The sequence below is a fragment of the Vanacampus margaritifer genome, chromosome 9 (assembly GCF_051991255.1).
Source record: "Vanacampus margaritifer isolate UIUO_Vmar chromosome 9, RoL_Vmar_1.0, whole genome shotgun sequence".
Taxonomy (NCBI): domain Eukaryota; kingdom Metazoa; phylum Chordata; class Actinopteri; order Syngnathiformes; family Syngnathidae; genus Vanacampus; species Vanacampus margaritifer.
Window position 1 is genome coordinate 17832918 of NC_135440.1, and position 21949 is coordinate 17854866.

General features: G+C 41.3%; 2 protein-coding genes across 4 annotated transcripts; one reads left to right on the forward strand and one right to left on the reverse strand.

Moving 5' to 3' along the window:
• Positions 1–1555: 1555 nt before the first annotated feature.
• Positions 1556–5153, forward strand: rnf41l (ring finger protein 41, like). Its single transcript, XM_077574942.1, has 7 exons — positions 1556–1690; positions 1790–1962; positions 2071–2277; positions 2447–2586; positions 3068–3230; positions 3306–3426; positions 4555–5153. Exons 3-7 carry the CDS (start codon positions 2072–2074, stop codon positions 4957–4959), a joined length of 1035 nt encoding a protein of 344 aa, XP_077431068.1. The 5' UTR covers positions 1556–1690; positions 1790–1962; position 2071; the 3' UTR covers positions 4960–5153.
• A 116-nt stretch (positions 5154–5269) lies between these two features.
• On the reverse strand, positions 5270–21546 carry virma (vir like m6A methyltransferase associated). Of its 3 annotated transcripts, none has more exons than XM_077574939.1 (27): positions 21417–21546; positions 20935–21047; positions 20378–20464; positions 18984–19032; positions 18558–18720; positions 18348–18476; positions 17717–17920; positions 16555–17288; positions 15486–15623; positions 14290–14516; positions 13677–14204; positions 13432–13586; positions 13262–13344; positions 12890–12983; positions 11368–11756; positions 11132–11287; positions 10821–11056; positions 10504–10753; positions 8882–9099; positions 8655–8787; positions 8398–8541; positions 8159–8313; positions 7943–8039; positions 6823–6992; positions 6408–6757; positions 5713–5859; positions 5270–5640 (listed from the first exon to the last, which is right to left on the reverse strand). In XM_077574939.1, the coding sequence occupies exons 1-27, from the start codon at positions 21477–21479 to the stop codon at positions 5423–5425; spliced, it is 5430 nt and encodes a 1809-aa protein (XP_077431065.1). In that variant the 5' UTR covers positions 21480–21546; the 3' UTR covers positions 5270–5422. The 3 variants fall into 3 exon arrangements, with proteins under 3 accessions (XP_077431065.1, XP_077431064.1, XP_077431062.1); XM_077574938.1 differs by having other exon boundaries at positions 6826–6992; positions 17693–17920; XM_077574936.1 differs by having other exon boundaries at positions 17693–17920.
• Positions 21547–21949: the final 403 nt, after the last annotated feature.

The window sequence follows — 21949 nt, forward strand, 5'->3', positions numbered from 1 at the left end:
GTGACGAAATTGATAGAGGTGTGTTTGTTTTGTTGCATTCATGTGGGTGGTGCAACTGAGTCAGGAATATTTATTCATTAAAGTGTTATAGCTCATAGTTTGTGTTTACATTCACCTAAATGTAGAAGAGACGAACGTGCTGCAAAAGGGGCGGGGTCGAAATAAAACTGACGCGGAACTAGCCTTTATTGTATTTTTTCCCCACACACGTACTACGGTATCCACTCAAACACATATATTTATTCACCACGGTGATATAAACATTTAAAAATATTTTACATTCCGTATAAATAATGAAAAAATATATTGTTTAAAGAGTGAAACGACACCACCAGATCATGTTCTGTGTTAGAGTTCATTAAATACTACATTTAAAAATATTAAATAATATTTACCCAACAAATATGTATGTTTCACGTTTTGTTAATATTGAAGACAAATGTTTTTTTTGTAAAGTGTAACACATTTATTTTTTGATTGCCCCATTAGTGCTGCTTTTTGGAAGGATATTGAAAATTATTTTATGTGTGGATCGAAAAACAAGATTATATTGGAAAGTAAAAACATTATTACCCTTTTTTGAATCTAAGAACAAAAAATGATCAACTTTGGTTAATTTGTATGTTTTATTGGGAAAATTCTATATCCATAAGTGTAACTTTTTAAAAATTGAAACCTTTATTCAAATTGTTTTTGATTGAAATTACTTAAGTCTATTAAATTTGTAACAAATAATAAATGTCATTGTTAATTAATATCCATGCAGAATTCTTAAAAGAAAAATGCCTCTTGGAGATACTTAAATGTTTTTCTTTTTATTTGTATGTATTTTTTATTTTATTTTATTTTATTACATTTATTTATTTACGTGATTTATGTAAATTGGATTGACTGATCTTTGTGTTCTTCTTCTATGTTCAATTAATGGTTAAAAAAAGAGTTCATTAAATACATTGTGTCACATGGAAATTATTCATTTTCTGTGGAGAAACACCTACGCACAATTTAGATTTTTCAGTGAACAAACCTCTTTTTATGCTTTATTGAACAACGTGCACTATCAACAAGACATTGCAAAGGTCACATGAACGAACCTAACATGCATGTTTTTGGAATGCTGGAGGAAATTGGAATGTTCTGAGAAAATCAATGCAAGCACAGGGAGAAATTGCAAACTCCAAGTCTAAGGAAGGCCAGACAGAGCCAAGATTCAAGTCTCAGTTCAGTTGTAAGGCCACAGTTCTGAAGTTATAGCATATTGTTAAAAATGTTATATTTGGTAGATTGGAAATTAACTACAGTTACTATTCTGTACATGCCCTTGCTGGCTATACTTGATTAATTATATATACAGTATACCCTAACACATTTCATTCAGTTTCTCTTCAAGATAGCAGCGTGGTTATATGTGGTTAGCACATCACATTTGATGCTAAATATGTCGAACAAAACACGTTAACCCATAATAAATGGAAAGGATGACTGCATTTGTTATGGCTTGTTGATTTTTGACGTCATCTGATGTTGTGCAGTCTGTAATCCAATCAAGGAAGGAGAGAGTTTAATCCAAGTTAATCCCACATCCAGAGATAGAGAGAAGCCTACAGGGAACAGCAGCGGTAATCTCTGACTGCAACACCGTTAAACAACTCATCTGGTGAGGAAGGACGTAACTGCCATACATCAGCATGTGAGTGCGGACTTTTATTCTGTCTCATTTGTAGCTCTGTTGTGGTCCGACTGTCGTTTAACAGCTGCCTTCCTGTGTCCTCAAACCCTTTGTTGGCAGGGATACCTCTCCATGGAGATGCACTCCCAGAGGCAGGGGCGGGATTTAGGAGAAAGGAGACCCTTGGCTTGATGGAGCAACAAGGAAAAAAGCTGGGAAGAGCATATCTCGAGGATAAGAGTCATCGGAGGAGGTCATAACAGCAACAGAAAGAAGAAGAGTTGGAAGATCAGGTGAGCACGGCTATAAATAGCATGTAGTCAGCGATGGGCCAAATCTTTATGGGGCCCTGGGCAGAAATTGAAACCACAACACATCACATTTTTAATGCTTTTTTTCAGGATGGGTTACGAGCTGGAGAGGTTTGTGGGCTACGTGAACGAGGGCCTGCTTTGCTGCGTGTGTCGCGATGTGTTGCGCCGCCCCCTCCAGGCGCCCTGCGAGCACGCCTTTTGCAGCGCTTGCATCAGTAGCTGGCTGCTCCATCACCACACGTGTCCCGAGGACAGGCAACCGCTGGACGTGGGCAGCCTCAAGCCACTCTACAGGTTATTTGTGCATTTATACGGGATTTTCAACTTCTGGAGTCAGTTGGCTGCACTTAGAGAAAAGGGGGTGAATCATTTCACAGGCCCTAGAATTTTCAGTCAGTTTGTACAAAAAAAAAAAAAAGAGTTAGAAATATGACCTTGTTATGTTTTGTGTGTGTATTGACAGGTACATGCGTAACGATCTGAACCGTCTGCAGATCCGCTGCGTAAATGGCGGTCAGGGGTGTGAGGCGGTGTGCTCGCTGGAGAGCCTTCACACGCATGAAGAGGAGTGTGACTTTTCCTTGGTCTCATGCTCAAACTCAGGTAAAGCATTCACTATTGATATATTCCTAAAAATGACGTAAATGGATATCCATGTAAAGGTTATCTGACACCTATCACAATTGATGTGCGAGTACAACAGGTGGCTCCATTGTTGCCATGGTGACCATATGAACTACTTTTAAGGGGCTTATTCAGGGGGCAGCTGGGGTCAACTTACCATCATTCTTTAATGAGTTTTTGAGTACAAACCATGCTCTTGTTTTCTCAACATGACGGCAACACATTGCGGACAGGAGGCGACCGCGTTTGTTACCGTTGTGGTAGGTATGGCGAGCGTGAGTGCTTGCATGCAGAGTGGAGTTGCTACATGCTGCATTGGGCTACTTTTGGCTGCCTGTGATCGTTGCGCTTTACTTTTACTGAACAGTTTTACCCTATCAGCAATTCGTTTTACAATTATTTTCCCCAGCCCTTATTGTGTACAAAAAATATTTACTCCATACTGACATGTGCATTACAGGATGTCCCACACAAGTCGAGAGACGCGGTTTGGAGGCTCACCTGTCAGAATGTAACTTCTGCAGCCGAGAATGTCCCAACGGCTGCGGCCACACTCTTCTCTCCACCGAGCAGTCCCAGCACAACTGTGTGGCAGAGCTGCGCTCCGAAGTGGAAATGCTGCGGTATGTAGCCCGTGAGAGGATTAGCACTACCGCGTGTCACCTGTCATCATTGAAAGGTGAATGTGCAACATGAAGGGTTGAGATGGTGTGCAAGGTGGAGGAGGTGAGACGGGAGATGGAGTCTCGGTTGGACTCGCAGAGGAGACATATGGTGCAGAAGGAGTCGCAACTGAAGAATGAAGTTGAGGAGGTGAAGGTAATGTGCACAAATTTGTACAGGGGGGTGTAGGGTTGTTGTTGTTTTTTTGTTTTTTTATAATCCATGGTCATGACCATTTTTAGCAATTAAATTGAATTACTTAAAATGTGTTATTAACTATTTAGCTTTATAATGTTTTACATATATGCATTCATTTCATTTGAAATAATTTATGATTGTTATAGGAAACAAAATTTACAAGTTAGACTTTTTTTTAAAATTATAATTATAGTATTAAAATCTAAACTATTTTATAAATATATTATATTAATTTCATTTGAAATAATTTATAATGGTTATCGTCAACAAAATTTACAAGTAATTATACTATTAAAATATAAACCATTTTATAAATGTATTATATTCATTTCATTTGAAATTATTTATAATAGTTAAAGGCAACACAATTTACAAGTTTGACATTTATTTCTTAAAAAAAAAAACAACTGAAAATATAAACTATTTTATAAATATAGTCATTTCATTTGAAATAATGAGTTATAGGCAACACAATTTTAGACTTAAAAAAAATTATACTACTAAAATATAAACTATTTTATAAATATATTAATTTCATCTGAAATAATTTATGATAGTTATAGGCAACAAAATTTACAAGTTAGACGTTTAAAAAATAATTATACTGTTATTAAAATATAAACTATTTTATAAATATTAATTTCCTTTGAAATTATTCACGGTAGTTATGGGCAACAACATTTCCAAATTCCATGTTACATATTTAAGAAATAATAATTATACTATAATTAAAATATAATAAATTTTTCTATAAATATTATATTCATTTCATTTGAATTTATTCATGATAGTTATGGGCAACAAAACTTCCAAGTTACACATAAAAAAACTTAATTATACTATTATTAAAATATAATAAACTATTTTATAAATATTATATCATTATACAGCCCCCCCCCCCCCCATCTACATATATCCTGGATCATTCGTCCAGTTTGAAAGTCAAATGTGGCCCAATTACATAGTTTATATTATATATTATATACAACTTTTGCAGCATTGTTATTTAGAGGTTATATAATGTATTTAGAAAGAAAAAGTAAGAACTTGAGGATAATTAAATTTTTTCCTGTCTCTTCTACACAGGGCCAGTTGTCCCGCGCAATCTGTGATGTGCGTGCCCTGCTCGGAGCAGAACGTCTACGCCGACAAGAGCTGGCAGAGGTGGAGCTGGAGAAGAGAGAACTGCTGGAGCTCCTCAGAGACCTGCACCCGGCCAGGACTCAGAAGTCTGTTGACCAGCTGGGCCGAGACCAGCTTCAGGAAGAGCAGCAGAAACCTGGGTGGGAATCTACATACGAGCCGCTGAGGCAACAGCGGAGGAAGGCTTCTTTCAATCTATCCAGTCTATCGCTTCACTCGTCTCAGGATTTAAACGGACCCGGTTGTCCTTCTTCACCACAGCCGGGTGAAGGTGCGCGTAAGAGCGGAACCCGGAGTCTGACTCTGGACTGTATTAAGAAGAAGAGCCGTGAGGTGACGGTTATCTGAGTAGATTGGACTGAAGACTGCCCAACGAGATAGTTAAAAATAAATTAATAGGGCCAATTCGACTACAGAGCAGAGAAAGGTCTCCTTAATTTTAGAGGCAATGCGAATGAGATGTGTTTAAAAGTTATTGGTATGTAAATTTATTTAAGTGTAATTGTTTGTAGTTTTTACCTTGAATAAACTCATTCAATTTGTGGCCTGGGTTTTCACTTGATTAGAGTCAGACAAGTCAATTGCCATATAAAACTGATGCATTATTATTATATACATAAAGTGTGTAAAGTTGTAAAAGTAAAATTGTATGTTCGAACACAATTACTATGAACTTTATTCTCTGGTTACAACTCAGAATAACAAAACAACACAAAGCTCTCCACAGACACTTTTCCATGGCGATAACATAAAACAACCTGATTGGTCCGTTTGAAGCCCTGGCAGGCTTTGAGTCAATGCCCAGGTGAATTTACCTGGTGAAGGAGCGGACGTGTCGGCCCCTCCCGCCTCCGGTCCCTCCCCCGCCGCTGAACTTGCTCACCTGGGAGCCCCTCCCTCCTCCACCTCCTCCTCCTCCTCCTCCACCTCCCACGTTGCCGCCTCCGCCTCCCCCGCCGCTTAGCCACGAAAGCCCCGTGCCGCCTCGGCCCCGTGGAGCGCGATCACGTGGAGCCAGGCGATATGCATCTAGGAAGGAGGAAAAGTTTAGAAATTCTTGTAGCATATAGTTGGTCCCGCTGTCGGTGTGTAAATTCTTACTTGCAGGAAGTTGTCTTGAGGGCAGAGGTCCTCGCGTGAAGTTGCTTTGGCCGCCGCGCGGTTCACTGTAGGTTGCTCTGTGAGCGACGGCGGGGACTTGTGCGCTCCATGATGAACCTCGGCCTCCCTCCCTGCGAGGGTAGTTACCTGTGGAACCAAAAGGCCTTTATCGCCCTCTGTTGGACAGCTAGTGATACTAATAAGTATTGCTGTTAAACATTTTTTTTTTAAATTAATAGCACAATTTTCAATGATTAATCGCGATTAATGACAATTTTTTACTTTTGTTTTTCTTCATAGCTTGTAACACATATTTACTTGAGTAGAATATTGGAATTAATGCAACATCATCAAATAGAAAGTATATTTAGAATCAAAGACTAATAGCATTCTTGAGCCAAAGGCGTACAACTAATAGGCTATTTGAATCTGGGTCTGCAAAGTGCGTAAATTACTTTAGAGTTCTCCAACAAGCATCAAGCAAAACTACCTATAGTCCATCCATGTTTATTAATCTTTCTGCCAGGGACAAGTTTGGCTGCACATAGTTTTTTTTAATTAAATAAATTTAAATTACGGTATTCTCTAGAGTTAACACTTTCATTTTGAAAGAAGACATGATGCCTAATGATAGCTTGCAGAAAGCAGTGATTTATCTACATATTGCAAATTATGGACCTGAGGTATGCGCTTACCAGAGAGTAGTACACTTTTCGGCTGCGGTGGAGTGAAAAAGCGAGTCTGATTGTGGAAGGTGGCCCTTCCCCGGTTGCCAGTAAAGAGTCCTCGGGTAGGCAGCTTGGGGGAGCTTTTCAGAGGCCGCTTGGGAGGCAAAAGTCCAATTGGGGTGGTAATGTCTTTAAACTCAGCCGCCACAAAGTCGTCCACGTGCATGCTGGGAGGACGCGAAGTGTTCTGTTTGCGCTGGCGGAAGATGTCGTGGGGTCGGCAGAAGTTCAGGCCCAAGCCCCCTCGACCCCCTCGGCCGCGCGGAGCCGCCATGATGTGTGCTCTCTTGGCAGGTTCCACGTAGTCTGATTTACCACTGCAAACACACGTGCAATCATACAGTCGGTCAAGATTGTTCAGGGCAGATATGATTATATGTGCTACCTGGATGTAATGAAGGTCTCGTGTTTGTGCCTCCCCAGTCGGAAGCCCTTTTGAGCTTTGGCGTGACCTGGCGAGGAGGGCTCGGATAGGAAGGAGCGTTCCAGCTCTGCTTTCAGGTCAAGTTCTGGACAACATTCCTGAGCCAAACCCACCAGATCCACCTTCACCTATGACAAGCATACACACAATCTGGTTAAGTCATTTTCAATCATTCATTCATTCAAATCAGGTAAACCTTGTCCCATTGGCATATTAACTCCTATGTTTAGACAGATAAAATGATTCTGTTGCATGTCCTGTCTAGTGTACATTCTGCCATCTAGTGGAAGAGTATTGAATTTTTGTTGTTCATCACTATACAGACGCTCCCCACCTTACGAACGAGTTACGTTCCGGACGATCGTTGGTAAGGTGAATTTGTTCGTAAGTTGCTTCAGTGCTATATTTTGTATTATAATTTATGTTTAAAGCCTATATAAGTATATTGAAGGTTTATATAAGTATGTTTAAGGCTTGTACAAGTAACCTGCATTGGTTTGTACTGAAAAAAACTTTTAATAAAATGGAGAGAATACGTACAGTACTGTACTGTACTACGTATGTTAGAGAGAGAGAGCGAGAGACACACACAGTATGTACATGTACGTAATAAGATAAATAAAATGAAGTTTAACTTACTTTTGGAAGATGTACTCGATGCTTAAGGAGATGATGGAGGAGGAGGAAGAGGAGGATTTTATATCATGAGAGATTCTTCGTCGTCGCTGGAATCGGCTTCAAAAGTTATTTCCTCCTTCATGGGGACCGACGTTTCTTCCTCCTCCTCCTCGACACGTTGCTGAGCCTCCAATGAGCTCTCACAGCGCCAAGCGGCGGTATTAGCGGCGGAAAGAAGCACTACGCGCAATACAAAATCTAACTTACAGCATCTCTTTCTGAACATTTTTCGACATACTGTACGCGTAGAAATGTTCGTATGTACCGTTGTTCGTAACTCGATGTTCGTAAGTAGGGGAGCGTCTATACTGTACATAGCTATTCGCTAGCATAGATAGATGTACAAATACCAATTATTTGTAGTAAATACATAAATGTAGAGAAATGATTGAGTACTCACCATGTCAAGTTCAGTCTCTATATCATCCGTTTGGAAAGGAGAGAACCAAAGAGCCTTAAGCTGCTCATCAAGTGCTTCAGAAAGAATGAAAACAGTCCTACAGGAAAAAAAAGAAGAAAAACAAATTAGTTTAGTCAGGTTTAGGTTGAGGGGAAGTGTAAGTAGAATAAGCGCAAGTGCATTATTCCCATTTCTGTGTATTATCAGCATCTGTACCTGTGGTTAAATTGAATTGCGAGAGTTTCCGGCGCCGGCAGAGTGGGCTCGTTATCAACTGTAGGAGGCTCATCTGCGGCGGTCTCCAGCATTTGCATCAGGACGGTCACGCTATCGAGCAGGGTCTCGAGTGAGTCATCCTCCTTACAAAGTTTCTGCCAATGACAAACACGCACGCTTGAACACAAATCAACATTTGTTTTGTAGGAACCCTATCATGAGAGCTGCGTTATTTGCACCTTGATTTGTTTCTCGAAAGTTGTTAGAGGATGCGAGTCGGACTTTTCCCACTGCAGGAGAGCCTTCATCTCAGATACACTCAGCAGCCGTAGAGGGGGAACAAAGGATGATTCCTCGTCGGATGCGTGGCCCCCCTCGTGACACTAGAATACACATACTCAGAATAACTCCTGAACAAGTCATTTGTGTCTGGAAATAATAAGACAGTAGCTAGTTAAAGATAATATACACTATATGAGTACTGTATAAACCTTACCACTGGTTCTGTGTTGACAATCTGTCGGAGGAAGTCCAACAAAGCTGAGAGCAGGTCAGCAGAGTCCTTGTTGAAGGGAAACACTAATCTCTTCAGAAATGAGAATAAACCTGTACTGTGTTTCTTCAGAGCGCTGAAAAAAATCCATATTTGACAGAGGTTTAGACAAGTGGCAGTAGTGCTATCGGGGTGAAAAAGGGGGAAAATGAATCAGCAGTCGTATTTACACTTTGAGATGGTAAAGTCCATATTCGTGCTCTGTGAGGAATGTTAGAGTCCTGATACAGGTAAGAAGAAGAGGTGCGCTGCTGTCCCTATTTCCCAAAACCTCCATCAAGGAGTTGCAAATGGATGACAGCATCTCTCGGCCCGGGAGCGCATTGGCCAGCTGCTCCACCTCTGACACACAGCTTTCACCCCCTTGAGATATCACCAGAGAAATGTCCTAGAAAAGACGACATTTTGTCTTACACTTACATTCTTTTCCTTGTAAATATAATATAGGGACCAACCCTGGGGAAAAAATTAAAGATTATGATCAAAAGGCACCTTTAAGTATTGTTAAAATGTACAACATTTAAAACATGAAAGTATAGTCAAACAGACTAGAATCTGTTTCTTTTTAAATCCAATATGGTATTTTTTTTTGTACTTTCCGTGTACAGTACAAGCAGCTACCGTCCAGTTCTATTTCACTTTGAATTGAACTGTTTTTGTAAATATTTATTTAACTTTTAAGCATTTGTGTATATCGTCACTTTTTGTAAATATTTATTTAACTTTTATGCATTTGTGTATATCATCACTGCAAAATTACTATTTTAACTGTACAACAATCAAAATAATGTAAACTATAATGTCGTTTGTCCATTTTTGTCATTCTTTACATTTTTGGGATGTGTGCATTCAGCTTCATCCCAAAAAATAAAAATGTAAAAAATGACAAAAATGGACAAACGACATTATAGTTTACATTATTTTGATTGTTGTACAGTTAAAATAGTAATTTTGTGCAATAGTGAAAAAGGTGAAAACAATTTCTGATAACAATGGGTTTGTTAACAAATCACAATACAGTGTCTTAGCCTTACAACAATATTTACGTTGACTGTTGTTGCTGCTAGCTCTAAATGGCCTCCACCTCCCAGAATGCAGTGCAGCTTTTGCATTGCATTGTGGAACATGGTAGCCCCCAGAGGTGGCAAATCCAGGTCCAGAGAGTAAAATCCCTGCCACAGTTTGGCTTTAGCCCCAGGTGCTAGCTCGCTAGCTCCCTAGCTAGCTCCCATGGTGCTTGTTTACCTTTTAGCTAGCTCCCTAGCTAGGCTCCCATGGTGCTTATTTACCTTTTAGGGAGCTAGCCAGCTAGCATCAGGGGCTAAAGACAAACTGTGGCAGAATTTTTACTTTCTGGACCTGAATTTGCGACCTCTGGTGGACCCAAAAATACCTGAAACACAAAGTTCTGAGCCTTCTGCAACCATGACTGTTACTGAAAATAGTGTTAAATCCAAGGTTTTTTTTTTTTTAAATTGTCTATAAACCAAATTATTTGTGAAACTGAGTCGTTTGTAAACAGAGGCTCCACTGTATTTTGTGATGTGGTATTTGGCCTAAAAAGTTGGAGAACTACTGCCTTAGAACAGTCTAGGATCACTTCACATACTGTATGTCTTTGACACAATTACTACTTTCCTATTATCTTGTGCTTTGGTGGTACCTTTGTGTGCTACAAGAAAAGCATGAAACCGACACAGGGTGACCTTATTAACAAAATAACAGAGGATATGTTCCACAAAAAAACAAAATTGATATGGGAGTTGTGGTACGCGCCGTTGAATTTGCTTACCTGGTCACACAGTGACTGTAATATTGTTCCCATTAGTTCGCTGCATTGCTGTTGTTGTAACGAGTGGTTGACAGGAGGTACCAGGAGAGGCAGCAGCAAAGGGAAGAGATCTACCAGTTGTTCGTCTCCAGACACCAAGCCAGAGAGCAGGTGTAGTGTGGCACATTTACAAGTTCTCTGTGACGCCAGCGTGTCAGTCAAAGAAAGCAGACGCAAAACTTGGGCCCAGCACGGACTTTTCCCCTCCACCCTGCAGGAGGATTATTTTTTGCTTAAACTCAATTTACAGTCATTGAGCATTCGCTCACTTCACTCACGGCTGCAACTCCTCCGACAGCAACTCCAGCAAGGTCTTCATGATGAGCGTCGCGGTGGGAGACGACAGGTCAGCCAGCTGAAGGCAAACTCTCCTGAGAATGGCCAAGAGCGGAGGGCAGCTGGTGGCGCACACGCATTGCAAAGCCTCGCAGAACACTTTCCACTGCGCTCGTATGTGCATACTCCACAGCTTCCTCGTGTTTAAAGCCACGGCGACGTCTTGCACCGACAACACCTGAGCAACCGACAACAGGCGTGTAAAAATAAAAAAGGAGGAAAAAGCAGAGTTGATTGTGGCTTGTTGTAGTACCTGAGTGCTTTGCATTGGAAGGGGCAGCGGCAGAAGCTCAGACAACAGTGTAAGACCAGAAAAGAGCCCTTCAGGAGCCTTCAGTAATGATACTAAAACTTCTTTTAGCATCAAAGACCACGTGTTACTGGCCAGAGTCTCCTCTGTATGCGTCACCTGCGAAAAAAAAAGAAAGAAGCAAATTCATTTACAAATCATCTATTAAAAGAATCAATAATCTCTTAAACCTCACACACCTCTTCATTGACACCTTGCGTGAAAGTGAGGAGCACATCAACAACAAGAGCCTGCACTCTTGTTTCCTCCCCATCAAGTCGCCCCGATGCGGGGATGGAACAAACTATCATGTGGAGCATGACCAAGACGTTGGCCACGCGAGTGTCCCTGAACTGGAAGGAGCCTCCGCGAAGCAGCTCCGTCAGCATGGTGCGCAACAACCGCAGTGTGCTGATGCAGACGTGGAGGATCATGCAGCGCTGCGGCGTGGGGCCCATGTTTCCGTGCAAGCGCCACGGCTGGAGCAGCACGCTGCACAACTTCTGGAGGATGCGCACGCATGTATCCAGACCCTCGCCGGAGAAGAGCTGAACACAGGCAAGACTCCATTTCAGGTCCCTTTGCTGACCTGGGGAAACGTGGTGGACAATGTGAGAAGTGTGGGCAAGCTTTTTGTTACATAAAACTTCTGCATTTCAGGGGCTTTTATTTAGGCAAATGCAGAGACTGCCAGATAGGAAAAAAAATGGGTTGAGTGTCTATTAAAGTCAACTAAAGATTGTCAGCTTGTAGGTCAGGACCCCAAAGCACGCTATAGAGAGACCATTTTATAAGTGAGTCAAAATTGTTGGGGGTCCTAATAATTGTATCGATTTTGCATTATTAAAAGCGTCAACCCCCAAATTTTCTTTACAATAATATATTCTATGCACCCCTACTAGTCTATACACAGCTTTCTGATTAATATGTTTGTAGAATATGAATTAAGCAGCAAAATCCACCTGTTTTTATCCAGCTCAGGGGGCAGCCATTTTGTTCCTTACTGTCGACTGAAAATGACATCATGGTTGCTCAGGGCTCAGGTAGCAACAAATCACGGCTCACCTGTTTTCTGAGTTTGGTCATGTGACATTCACAAACTGAGCCGTGATTGGTCATTTCCCGATCCCTGCGAAACAGTGATGTCATTTTTAGTTGACCACAGGTGGCAAAATGGCCGCCCACTGAGATGAGTAAAAACAGGTCGATTTTGCTTATTCCACAAATGCAATATTAATCACAATGCCATCTTTAGACTAGTGGTGGCACATACAACCTGGCAACAGAACCAACATATAAAATATCAAAATGCATTTGTTGTGCCCATCCTTGACCACTTGTGGGGGGCATTTCAATAAATTCTAACTAGCGTGGTAAGCTATATTAAACTAGATAACTATGTTGTTTACAGTAGCTTGTGTCGGATACCGTAGATTTATATGCCAATTCTTTAACGCAGCATTTATTCTTTAACGCGAGTCTGCAGTGACATCAGCCTGTGTGGAAATTTGATGAGTGTGACAATATTCAAAATATTAAATTAACTGTTTCAGCCTTCTGTTAATTCATGTACATCCTCAGTGTCTTAATAACGTGCTCTGAAAGGCCACAATTTGAGGAAATATGATACATGAGAGATGAAGTACAAGAATATAGCAAAATTCTTGTTGAACAAGCTTTTTTGTTATTTATTATTATTATATTATTTATTCTATTATTTACCTCCAACAGGAGGCAGGGAGCAGGCAATGTGGCAGATCACTCTGAGGGCAGTGACCAATCCAGTTCCCTCGGGAGTCAACACATTTTCCACATTCTGAAGGCATGAGACAGAACACATAAAAATGATATACAGCACTATTACTTTTATGCAGCCTTGGCTTTAACATGCAACAGTGCTGGCATATGTTTGAGCAGTCCAGACATGTCAGCAGCAGTATCTTGCATACCAGTAGGACATACACAGTGTAACTGATGACTCTCAGGTTTGTCATTAGCTGAGATCATTTAGTTAAATATGTGCCTTGGACAACGCTTGTTGCATGTTAAGTCGAGTAACTTATAAAATGTAACTATTTTTGATAGATTCTGTACCTGTTTGACGTAGTCTAGAAGTGGTGAGATGCTGCCGATCTCAAAGCGCAGTTTTTCCAAAGGCTCCAGCCATTTGCTGAGCTCTGAAGCACACAAATCAGCATAATCACGACAATAAATATTTCTCTATACGTGAAACAATGCGAATTTTTACATTTTGTCATATTCACCCTGTAGCTTGGCATTGGTGTCATCAGCCTTGGTTATAGTGAGCAGTGGAACAGCATACTGTTCCATCATGCGCAGTTCATTTGAGCTTTGCACCACCAGTAAGACGAGCATACATGCATAGTTGTATGTCACTGCTTTACGAGTCTTGGCCTCACTAAAAATAAAAAAACAATTTTTATATACAGATGTGAGTTAAAAAAAAAAATAGGGTTGGGTGATGCGAACAACAGGAAGAAGATCTCACCCTTGTCCTTCCTTGCTGTAGTGCTGCAACAGTGTGACCAAACAGGACAAATTGTTGTCCAAACTCAAAATGTGCGCCACAGCACTTCGGCCAGTCGCAGTGAACGTCATCAGATAGAGTGAATGCAGCATAGCCAGGACCTCCGGATTGTCCCCTTCATCCAAACCCACTCCTCCGTCTCCTCCTGAGGTCACGTGGTTCATGAGCTCCGAGACCCCCTGGAGAGCATGCAGGGCCTGCATGAGCCACACGCCGAAGCCCTCTTCGCCAAACCCGGGCCCGGTGAGAGCTGCCTCTGCTCCCGCGAAGGCCGTCTCCTCGCCTTCGTTCTCGGCCACGGAAGCGAGAAGGCGCAGGAGTAAGTTGGTGGGGGCGGGTTGGGCGAGGAGGAAGAGCAGACCCGACTGCGTGAGCGACAGGAAGCGAAGCAGCTCTCTCACGGCTTGGGTGACGCCCAAGTGTCCGGCCGCCGCCGCTGCAGAAAGCACCACTGATGTGCTCTCCAAGAAATGGCATGAATGCAAGTACCTGGAGAGGAAGATTAAAGTCAACCTTGTGGGCACAATCAAATTTAAAAATTCACTTTTGGAACCAAGTACGTAGGTGTGCATACCTATAAAGTGTTGGGTATGGATCATCCCTCTCCTGTGGTCCCGTTATTCTCACTGAAGTTGGAAATGCTTTCCCTGGGGGCTGCACCATGCAGTGAGGGGCGGTCTCTAGCAGCTGATACAACTCTTCCAAAGCACCCACCATCCGATCGAGCTCTGCTTCACTCACAGCGGAGGAACCTAGGGCTGGCTCTTCCTCCATAGGGGTGTCAGCATCCTCCATCTCCTCCTGATAAGTAAACGTTGACACTTATTGTCAATGAGGCCGTTATGTTTAACCCATAAGGATCTATGATGACAGCCTCCAAAGTTCTTTACAAATTTATGCTTGACTTTGAGCTCATGAAGCCCCTAAATTACATCGACTCAATATTTTTATGCAGCCCGTATGAGTGTGTATCCATGACATGTCAACAATAAAAAAACGATTGAAATAATAAAATAACTTAGACTTAAAATATTCTGAATGTACTCAGGGATGTGATTTGACCAAAGTGAAATTATCTGAAAATTTAGCCGGGGGTCTGGGGGCCGCTGGCACCCAGCTAGGTCTAGGGCAGTGCCCTGGTGGGGGGACAAGGGGGGCAAAGCCCCCCGGAGCTCATGGGTTTTCCGTGTTTTTAAGTACTTTCAATGCACTCACATGACAAAGAAATAGACAAAACAACAGCATAAATTTTCAATGTATATTGAACTATCCCATATAAAATGGCAGTTTTAGTCAACTCAAAATCAGTCACATTCAAAAACATTGGACTGCCTTTGCTTTTAAAAACTATCACTGAGAATATCATCATATCTAACTAATGTGATTACTAAGTTAACACATAAATAATGTTGAAGAGTTCAAATTTCATGACCAAATAATTGTATCATGACCAAATGAAAAGTAACTCATATTAGAGCATACCACAAATGTCTTTGTTATAGCAGAAGATGTTATCTGTCGGAGTCATGTGCATACACAATGAACTACTATAAAAAAATAAATAAATAAAAAAAAAAAAAAAAAAAAAAAAATCGGATTTTCTTTTTGGGGGGAGATAAAAAAAGCGTAATTCCGCGAATTAGCGGAAAAATCACATCCCTGTGTACTCCACGGTTCAAATCAAAACATAATTTTAAACCAAAAAATATGCCAAATTAAATGAATAATTATTAAAATAATCTATATGTGTTTGCGAGAGTTAGCGTGTACCTGCTGCGGCTCGCTCCATGCCGCGGCTGTACGCCGGAGGTCAAGCAGCACCTCAAACATGTGGCTTTTCTGAAGAATGGCATTGCCAGCAGTTATGACCCTCACCGTTTCATCGCGCAGGAACAGCTGCACTAAACGCTGCGAAGGAGGATTTAGACATTGGGAAACATAAAGCACCTGTTGCTGAAAATTGACATTCAATTTGGGCTTGGCAATCGCTGACATTATACAAACAAAATGGCTGCAAACAGAGAGGACCTAATGCACAAAAGCAGAGCCATTGCTGCCAATTTAGCGATTTGGATGCTAGTTGCTACATTTTCACATTGTTTTGTGCGCTCTGCCAAGAACACTGGCCTCCCTCCACATCTGAGTAGTTACCCGCAAAACCAAGAGGCTTTTATTGCCCTCTGTTGGACATCATGGAACACTAAACTTGAAAGAAACAACATCGATGATATACTGAACCAAAACAAAGACTCACCCATAGACCAAACTTATTCACTCATTTTCTGAAAGGATTATTGAATTTCTATACCAATTGCACCTACCATATGCACTCCGAATCGGCATGGGAATTTTTTTGAGCCACTAGATGGCATTACACCATTATGTTTGACACTAAATTTGAAAGAAGAAAAGTGAAAACAAAAAGTATTTCAAGTGTAGCCTTGTTTTTGCTGAAGAAAATCCTCTTTTATCCTGCTTTATACACCTACAGAAAGCGACGGCTTCAGATTAATTTTATAATGTACATCTTTGGACATGATTATTGATGCATATTGTGAAATGGCAAGTTTGTTAGCCAAACGGGATTTGTTTGTTTAAAAGGAATGGGACAATGATAATACTGTTTGTATCATATTAGGCATTGTTCTTGTTCAATATATGTTTTTAAATATGTATTGTATTAAAAGTCTGTCTAAAGACCTTAAAAAACAGTGCCATAAATTTTATACTAACACATTAAACAGGATCACAGATTTGACTTTTTTGAAAGAAAAAGCCAAAGTCATATCTCCTAGCCCATGTTTAAAGATTTCAGCAGAAAGATAAAATGAATACAAACCTGATAACCACTCTTCTCTGACTCTCCGACGTCAAGAAACGCCTCCACCCCAACAGGGGAACTAATCAGAGCATCAAGTGCCCTGAGTAGACTCAGTTTCAATGTGGAGGAGACATGATCTCTATGGAGGAGATCCAACAGCACATCCAGAGCCTCGTCATGCAGCAGCGCCTTCAGGCCCTGCGGACACTCCGCTAGGTACGACGCTAGCTTGGCACCTGCCTTCAGTTGTCTGAGGTTCAGAGCAATTGGTTGTGTGAGGGCAATCTCCATACTTAACGCTTGGAGAGCCCACTGGGCTAAAAGACTGACATGCTCATCCATGGCCACGCGCTCGCCCTGTTTAACGAGGCACGCCAAGCCCTTGGCGAGAATTCCTGACGCTTCTTCCAAGGCAGTGACCCAACGGACATCCCGGTCTTCGCCAATGCTTCCGAGCAGTTCTTTCAGCTGCGCAACTACATCTGTGTCCTCTCCAATTGCTACTTCCTCCGGACCACTAGAGTCCTTAGGCTCCTCCACGCTGGGCTTTTCAAGCTGGGTGTCAAACAGCGACTTGTACGGAGGGGTGAAGTAGACCAGTGGTCGGAGTTCTCGTTCATAGGGGTCAAACTGGACCGGTGGGACAGATGCAAGGTCCTCAGGTGTGTAGTCCATGTCAAAGGAGGGCAGCTTAAAGGTGCCGTTATCCAGGTCGTCCTCGTCGCTGGAAATCTGCTCATAGCCGTCATCACCTAGACAAAAGAAAAGACAAATTCAACTTCAACTTTCTAAGACACAAAAAGAGCTAGATAGGGATTTTTATAGAGTGGACTACATAGTTACATCACCAGCCAAATGAAAAATAATTTGTGAAATCAAACATGCAGGCTCAGTTGTACATGCAGGAGACAATGACAGCATTAGCGGGATCCTCCTTTACTTAAAAGCGTATGATTTGTTGATCATGAGCCTGTTTAGATGAGGCAGCATTCCACAGCAAATCCGTCTTTTTCCCGCAATCCCAAATGGACCCAGTTCACGTCACCCTCACAAGTGCGACGAGCTCGTGAACGAACAGTTGATGCTGTACTTCAAAGGGCTTTTGCGTCCATTTGAGATTGGAGATGGTACTTCTCCCACCAAACAACTCCCCTACCTTCCTCCATCTCTTCGTCCTCACCCTCATCGTCCTCTTCTTCCTCGTCCTCAGGAACGCTCCCCTCCGTCCGCATGTCTTCCTCCTCCTCTTGCTCCTCCTCTTCGTCCTCACCCTCCTCTTGCTCGGCGTCCGAGTATGCTTCGTCGGCAGCCAGCGACCTTTCAGGCGACACGGCCACCAGGTAGTCCTCGCGGCCCTCGCGTGGCTCGTCTTTGATTATGCCCACTGTTGAAATCACAGTCAAGATGACATTTAGCAAAACAAAAGGACATTTAATTTAAGTTATTAAAAAAAAAAAAAAGGCCAGCAGTTGGCTACAGAGTATAAGAGATCAGCAAGGGCCATGTTGCAACAAGCTGTTTTTGTCAGTGTTTTCACTAGGAATGTGAATATTGATGAAACTTAGCTATATTTTTATGCTAATTGCTGTAAAACAGAAACAGATACAAATATACTTTTTTCCCCAATGAAAGAAGAGACTCTAATCTTTCTTTTGGTAGGTTCCATGTTTTTATAACAAGAGAACACAATATTCTGTGGGCGTTGCAAAATCAGTCCAGGAGCGAAGGGGGATTCTAAAAATGGCTGCAAGTGAAAGAGTGTATTACTAAAAACCGCTGGTAAGCTTTAGAAAAGAAGTGATGTTACTCACTGCTCGCTCCTGGTACTTGGACTTGCTCCTCATCGTCATCATCAGGGGGTGGAGGCCCAGGTGGAGTGCGAGGCCCTCGGGGTGCCGGTCTGGGTGGACTGCCGTTGTATTGGTCATCTTTTTCCCACTCTAAATAGTAAAACATTCAGCACTGTGAGGGATAATCTACTCAAATGATGCGCCCTGGATTTTCTTTTAAATGATGCCTACCTTGTTTAGCAAGTCTTTTGGGCCCGCACGGCTGTTGAGGCGGCGGGGGAGGTGGCGGCGGGGGCGAGCCTTGCTCGTGTCCGTGCGAACGCTCCGCTGTCCCGTACACAGCCAAGGTCAGGCTGGTGTACCAGCCACGCAGCACCAAGCCATCCGTGTTGATCTTCATGGACAAACGATATGTTAAACAGATTTGATTTCACTTTTTTGAAGACACAATCTACCCTGGCTTGGATATTGTTTACATCAAGGTGGAAGGACCAATGATTATTATATATACATATTATATAGCGATTATCACATCTTACTTTCACAACTAACTTAGCGCAATTTTTGAATTACAGTTTTTTTATTTTCATTAAATACCCTAATTAATTTTATCAAAAAATTTGAACCCGAGCGTGTTCACATTCTATTTCGGCTCACCTTGCCACTGGGTCTGAAGACAATCGACTTGTTCTCGTCATATTCCAAACTGGGGACAGAAAGCAAGACGGGATTAATACAATATTTTGCCCATATACGATTATGTGGTGCTATAGACTATATTGGCTCACATTGAACTATTCATCTTGATTACTCCTATGAATAATATGCATTTTGAAAGTGACATAATATGAAGGCTACCATTCAGTAGGCTACACTGTATTGGGACCACACACTAATACAGAAATGTTTATTCTCGGAAAAATGTGTTGCTCAAACTACATTTTCTGAATAGTAAGTAGGGCTGGAAACCGTACCGCAATATAAGTATTTCATAATTTTCATATCAATCGATAGATATAGATTTTTTTAGTTTGTCAAATTGAGTTTTAAAAAATTAACTATTAAATGGATAAAGTTTTTTTCCTATTATTGTTTTTTGACAGTTGCATTATTACAGTTGGTTTTAGGTATACTTGTTATGTTCGTCTTACGTGTTTGTAACTGCGTGGCACAAATCTAGCGCCATACTGTAGCCTCTGCCGATATCCCACAGAATGCCTGGCAGCTCGAGCTTTCTTGCCGTTTTTTTCCCATCAAGTATTTTATCAATGTATTTTCTATTGATATTGAATACCTGTCTATCATGGCACATATTAATATAGCATTATTGCCCAGCCCCAGTAGTAAGGCAGCCTTTTACAATGATAATAATAAAGGTGGGTGTCCAATAAAAACAAAGGGGTCTGTTCTTGTCTCCTCCATAAAAACATCAAGAACTAACTAACCAACTGAAAAAAAAAGTGTCAACAGATACAACAACTTGTGTAGAAGACAAACATTACAGGGTGTTCACAATACTTTTCAGCACCAATAAGAAACTACACAAAACACTGAAGTGGTAAAAATACTCTTCTGACATCCCTGGCAAAGATCGATAACTGAGATCATATCTACATACATATACAGTATATCATGTTATATCTACACTTTACTGTAATTGAGATTCATTCAAACTCTAATGATACCTCATTGTCAGCCCTCTTGTTATCATAATGGGAATAAAAATAGAACTCATTCAGTTCACATCTAGGGACCACTGATCAGTGCTACGTCATTCTCAATTACAACAAGGGCGATGGTGTGTTTCTCGTGAGACCAGTTAGCCAAAACAGGAACAAAGGAGCTTGAATATGTGTGGGTACACGTGCATACACACACACACATCTACTGGCCTCTGAGAAGTGGGTTTGAATGCTTCTGTGACTGGTTCTACAGGTCAGACAGACATTTGCATCTTAAAGCACTTTGGATATCCATCCAGGAAATACAGGCGATAAAGAATGAGGAGAGCCACATAAGGATAGAGAAACAAAACAAGATGTTATCCTCACCTGCCAAGTCTGTTGAAGGTTGGGCTGTTGGGTTTGGGGACGTTATTGAAGAACAGCTCCAGCTGGAAGGCATGAGGGGATGTCTCTCTAGAAAGCCAAACACACAGTTGAGGAAATAGATGAGTATCTTTCTCGTGTCCTAAATATACGTGACTGGTATACCATCAACACAAGATAAATGGGCATCAAAAAGCAGTGGCACAGTAGAGTACAGTAACACAGTTATGGCACTGATATCAGTGCAACACCACAAAAGCATAAAGTGGACATTTGTTGTGATAGTAATAATTCGACCATGAAGATGACTGTTTCGTGACAGACGTAAATACAGTGACGTCAATGCGCTAACGTCTTATCTTTCCATAAAAACATTTGTCCCTCCCCGCTCTTCTATTGTCCTTCTTGACAGGACCTCAGGCTGCAGGAGTTAACATGTAAACAGAGGAGCTCACATGTAAAGAGAGGAGCCAGCAGCGAGCAAGTTGCAAATAAAGAAAGGAGATTTTATTAATTTAGTCTAAATGTGTTGGTGATCGTGGGCTATTCACAGGTCTTACCCGCATGCTCTGCTGTCAGGTAAGTTGCTATGTGCTTTGATTCCAGGAGGAATGACACGGACTTCTGTAATCAGCACCACACAGGGGAAGCGCACCACATCCACATTGGTAAACTGCGTGTGATCAGACAAAAAAACGTGATGAAAAATGTTAAAAAGTGCATCCAATCATGCACAACAAAAACAGGCCATCACGAATAGCTTGGATCGGAAGTAAACAAAGCCAACATTCTACAAAGAACATTCTCTACCTATAAGCAAATACCACACTAAGAGAAAGTGCAAATAAAATACATTAAAAAACGAATAATCATGTAAAACAATCTGAATCAATATGTTAATTGTCCTGTTTCCCGTGCATACGATGCTAACATTAGCATGCTAGCCCAGGAACTTGGCTACGCAAAAACTCCAGAATACAAAACCTACACGTATTCAAGGCAGACGGCTCTCCGTTAAGAATAGAATAAGCCATTTCGTTACCTCGGCGCTTTGGTGTTTAAACGTGTCTAGAAAAAGAAGCTCAGTTGAAGAATCCCCCGCCATTGCTTTCGGTGCTCACTAGCCGCGGGGTCAACTTCCGCCTTCTGTGACTACTTCCGGGGCACAGCCGTCAACTGCAGTTTGATATAAAAACGCAACATAACATTTTATTTTTATACTAATAATAAATACCAACATTTTATTATATATTCAAATTAATTGAACTTTCTAAATTTAGCACACAGTTGAGTAAAATATACTGACGAACGGGTGTAGGCACGCGGGCCACATGATCACTCCATTTATTTGATCCACCCCACTGAGCAATATCCGATTTACATTATCAAGAGTCCTCAAATATTTGTAGCATTAATTTAGCCGTTTTTTTTTGTCCATACGTTTGTCGATGTATTATTATCATTATTATTATTATTAATTATATGTGTAGATAATTGGATAATTGCTTTATTATAAATAATTAAAAAAAATATTAACAAACATTTTTAGGTATACATGGAAAACTATTTTGTTAA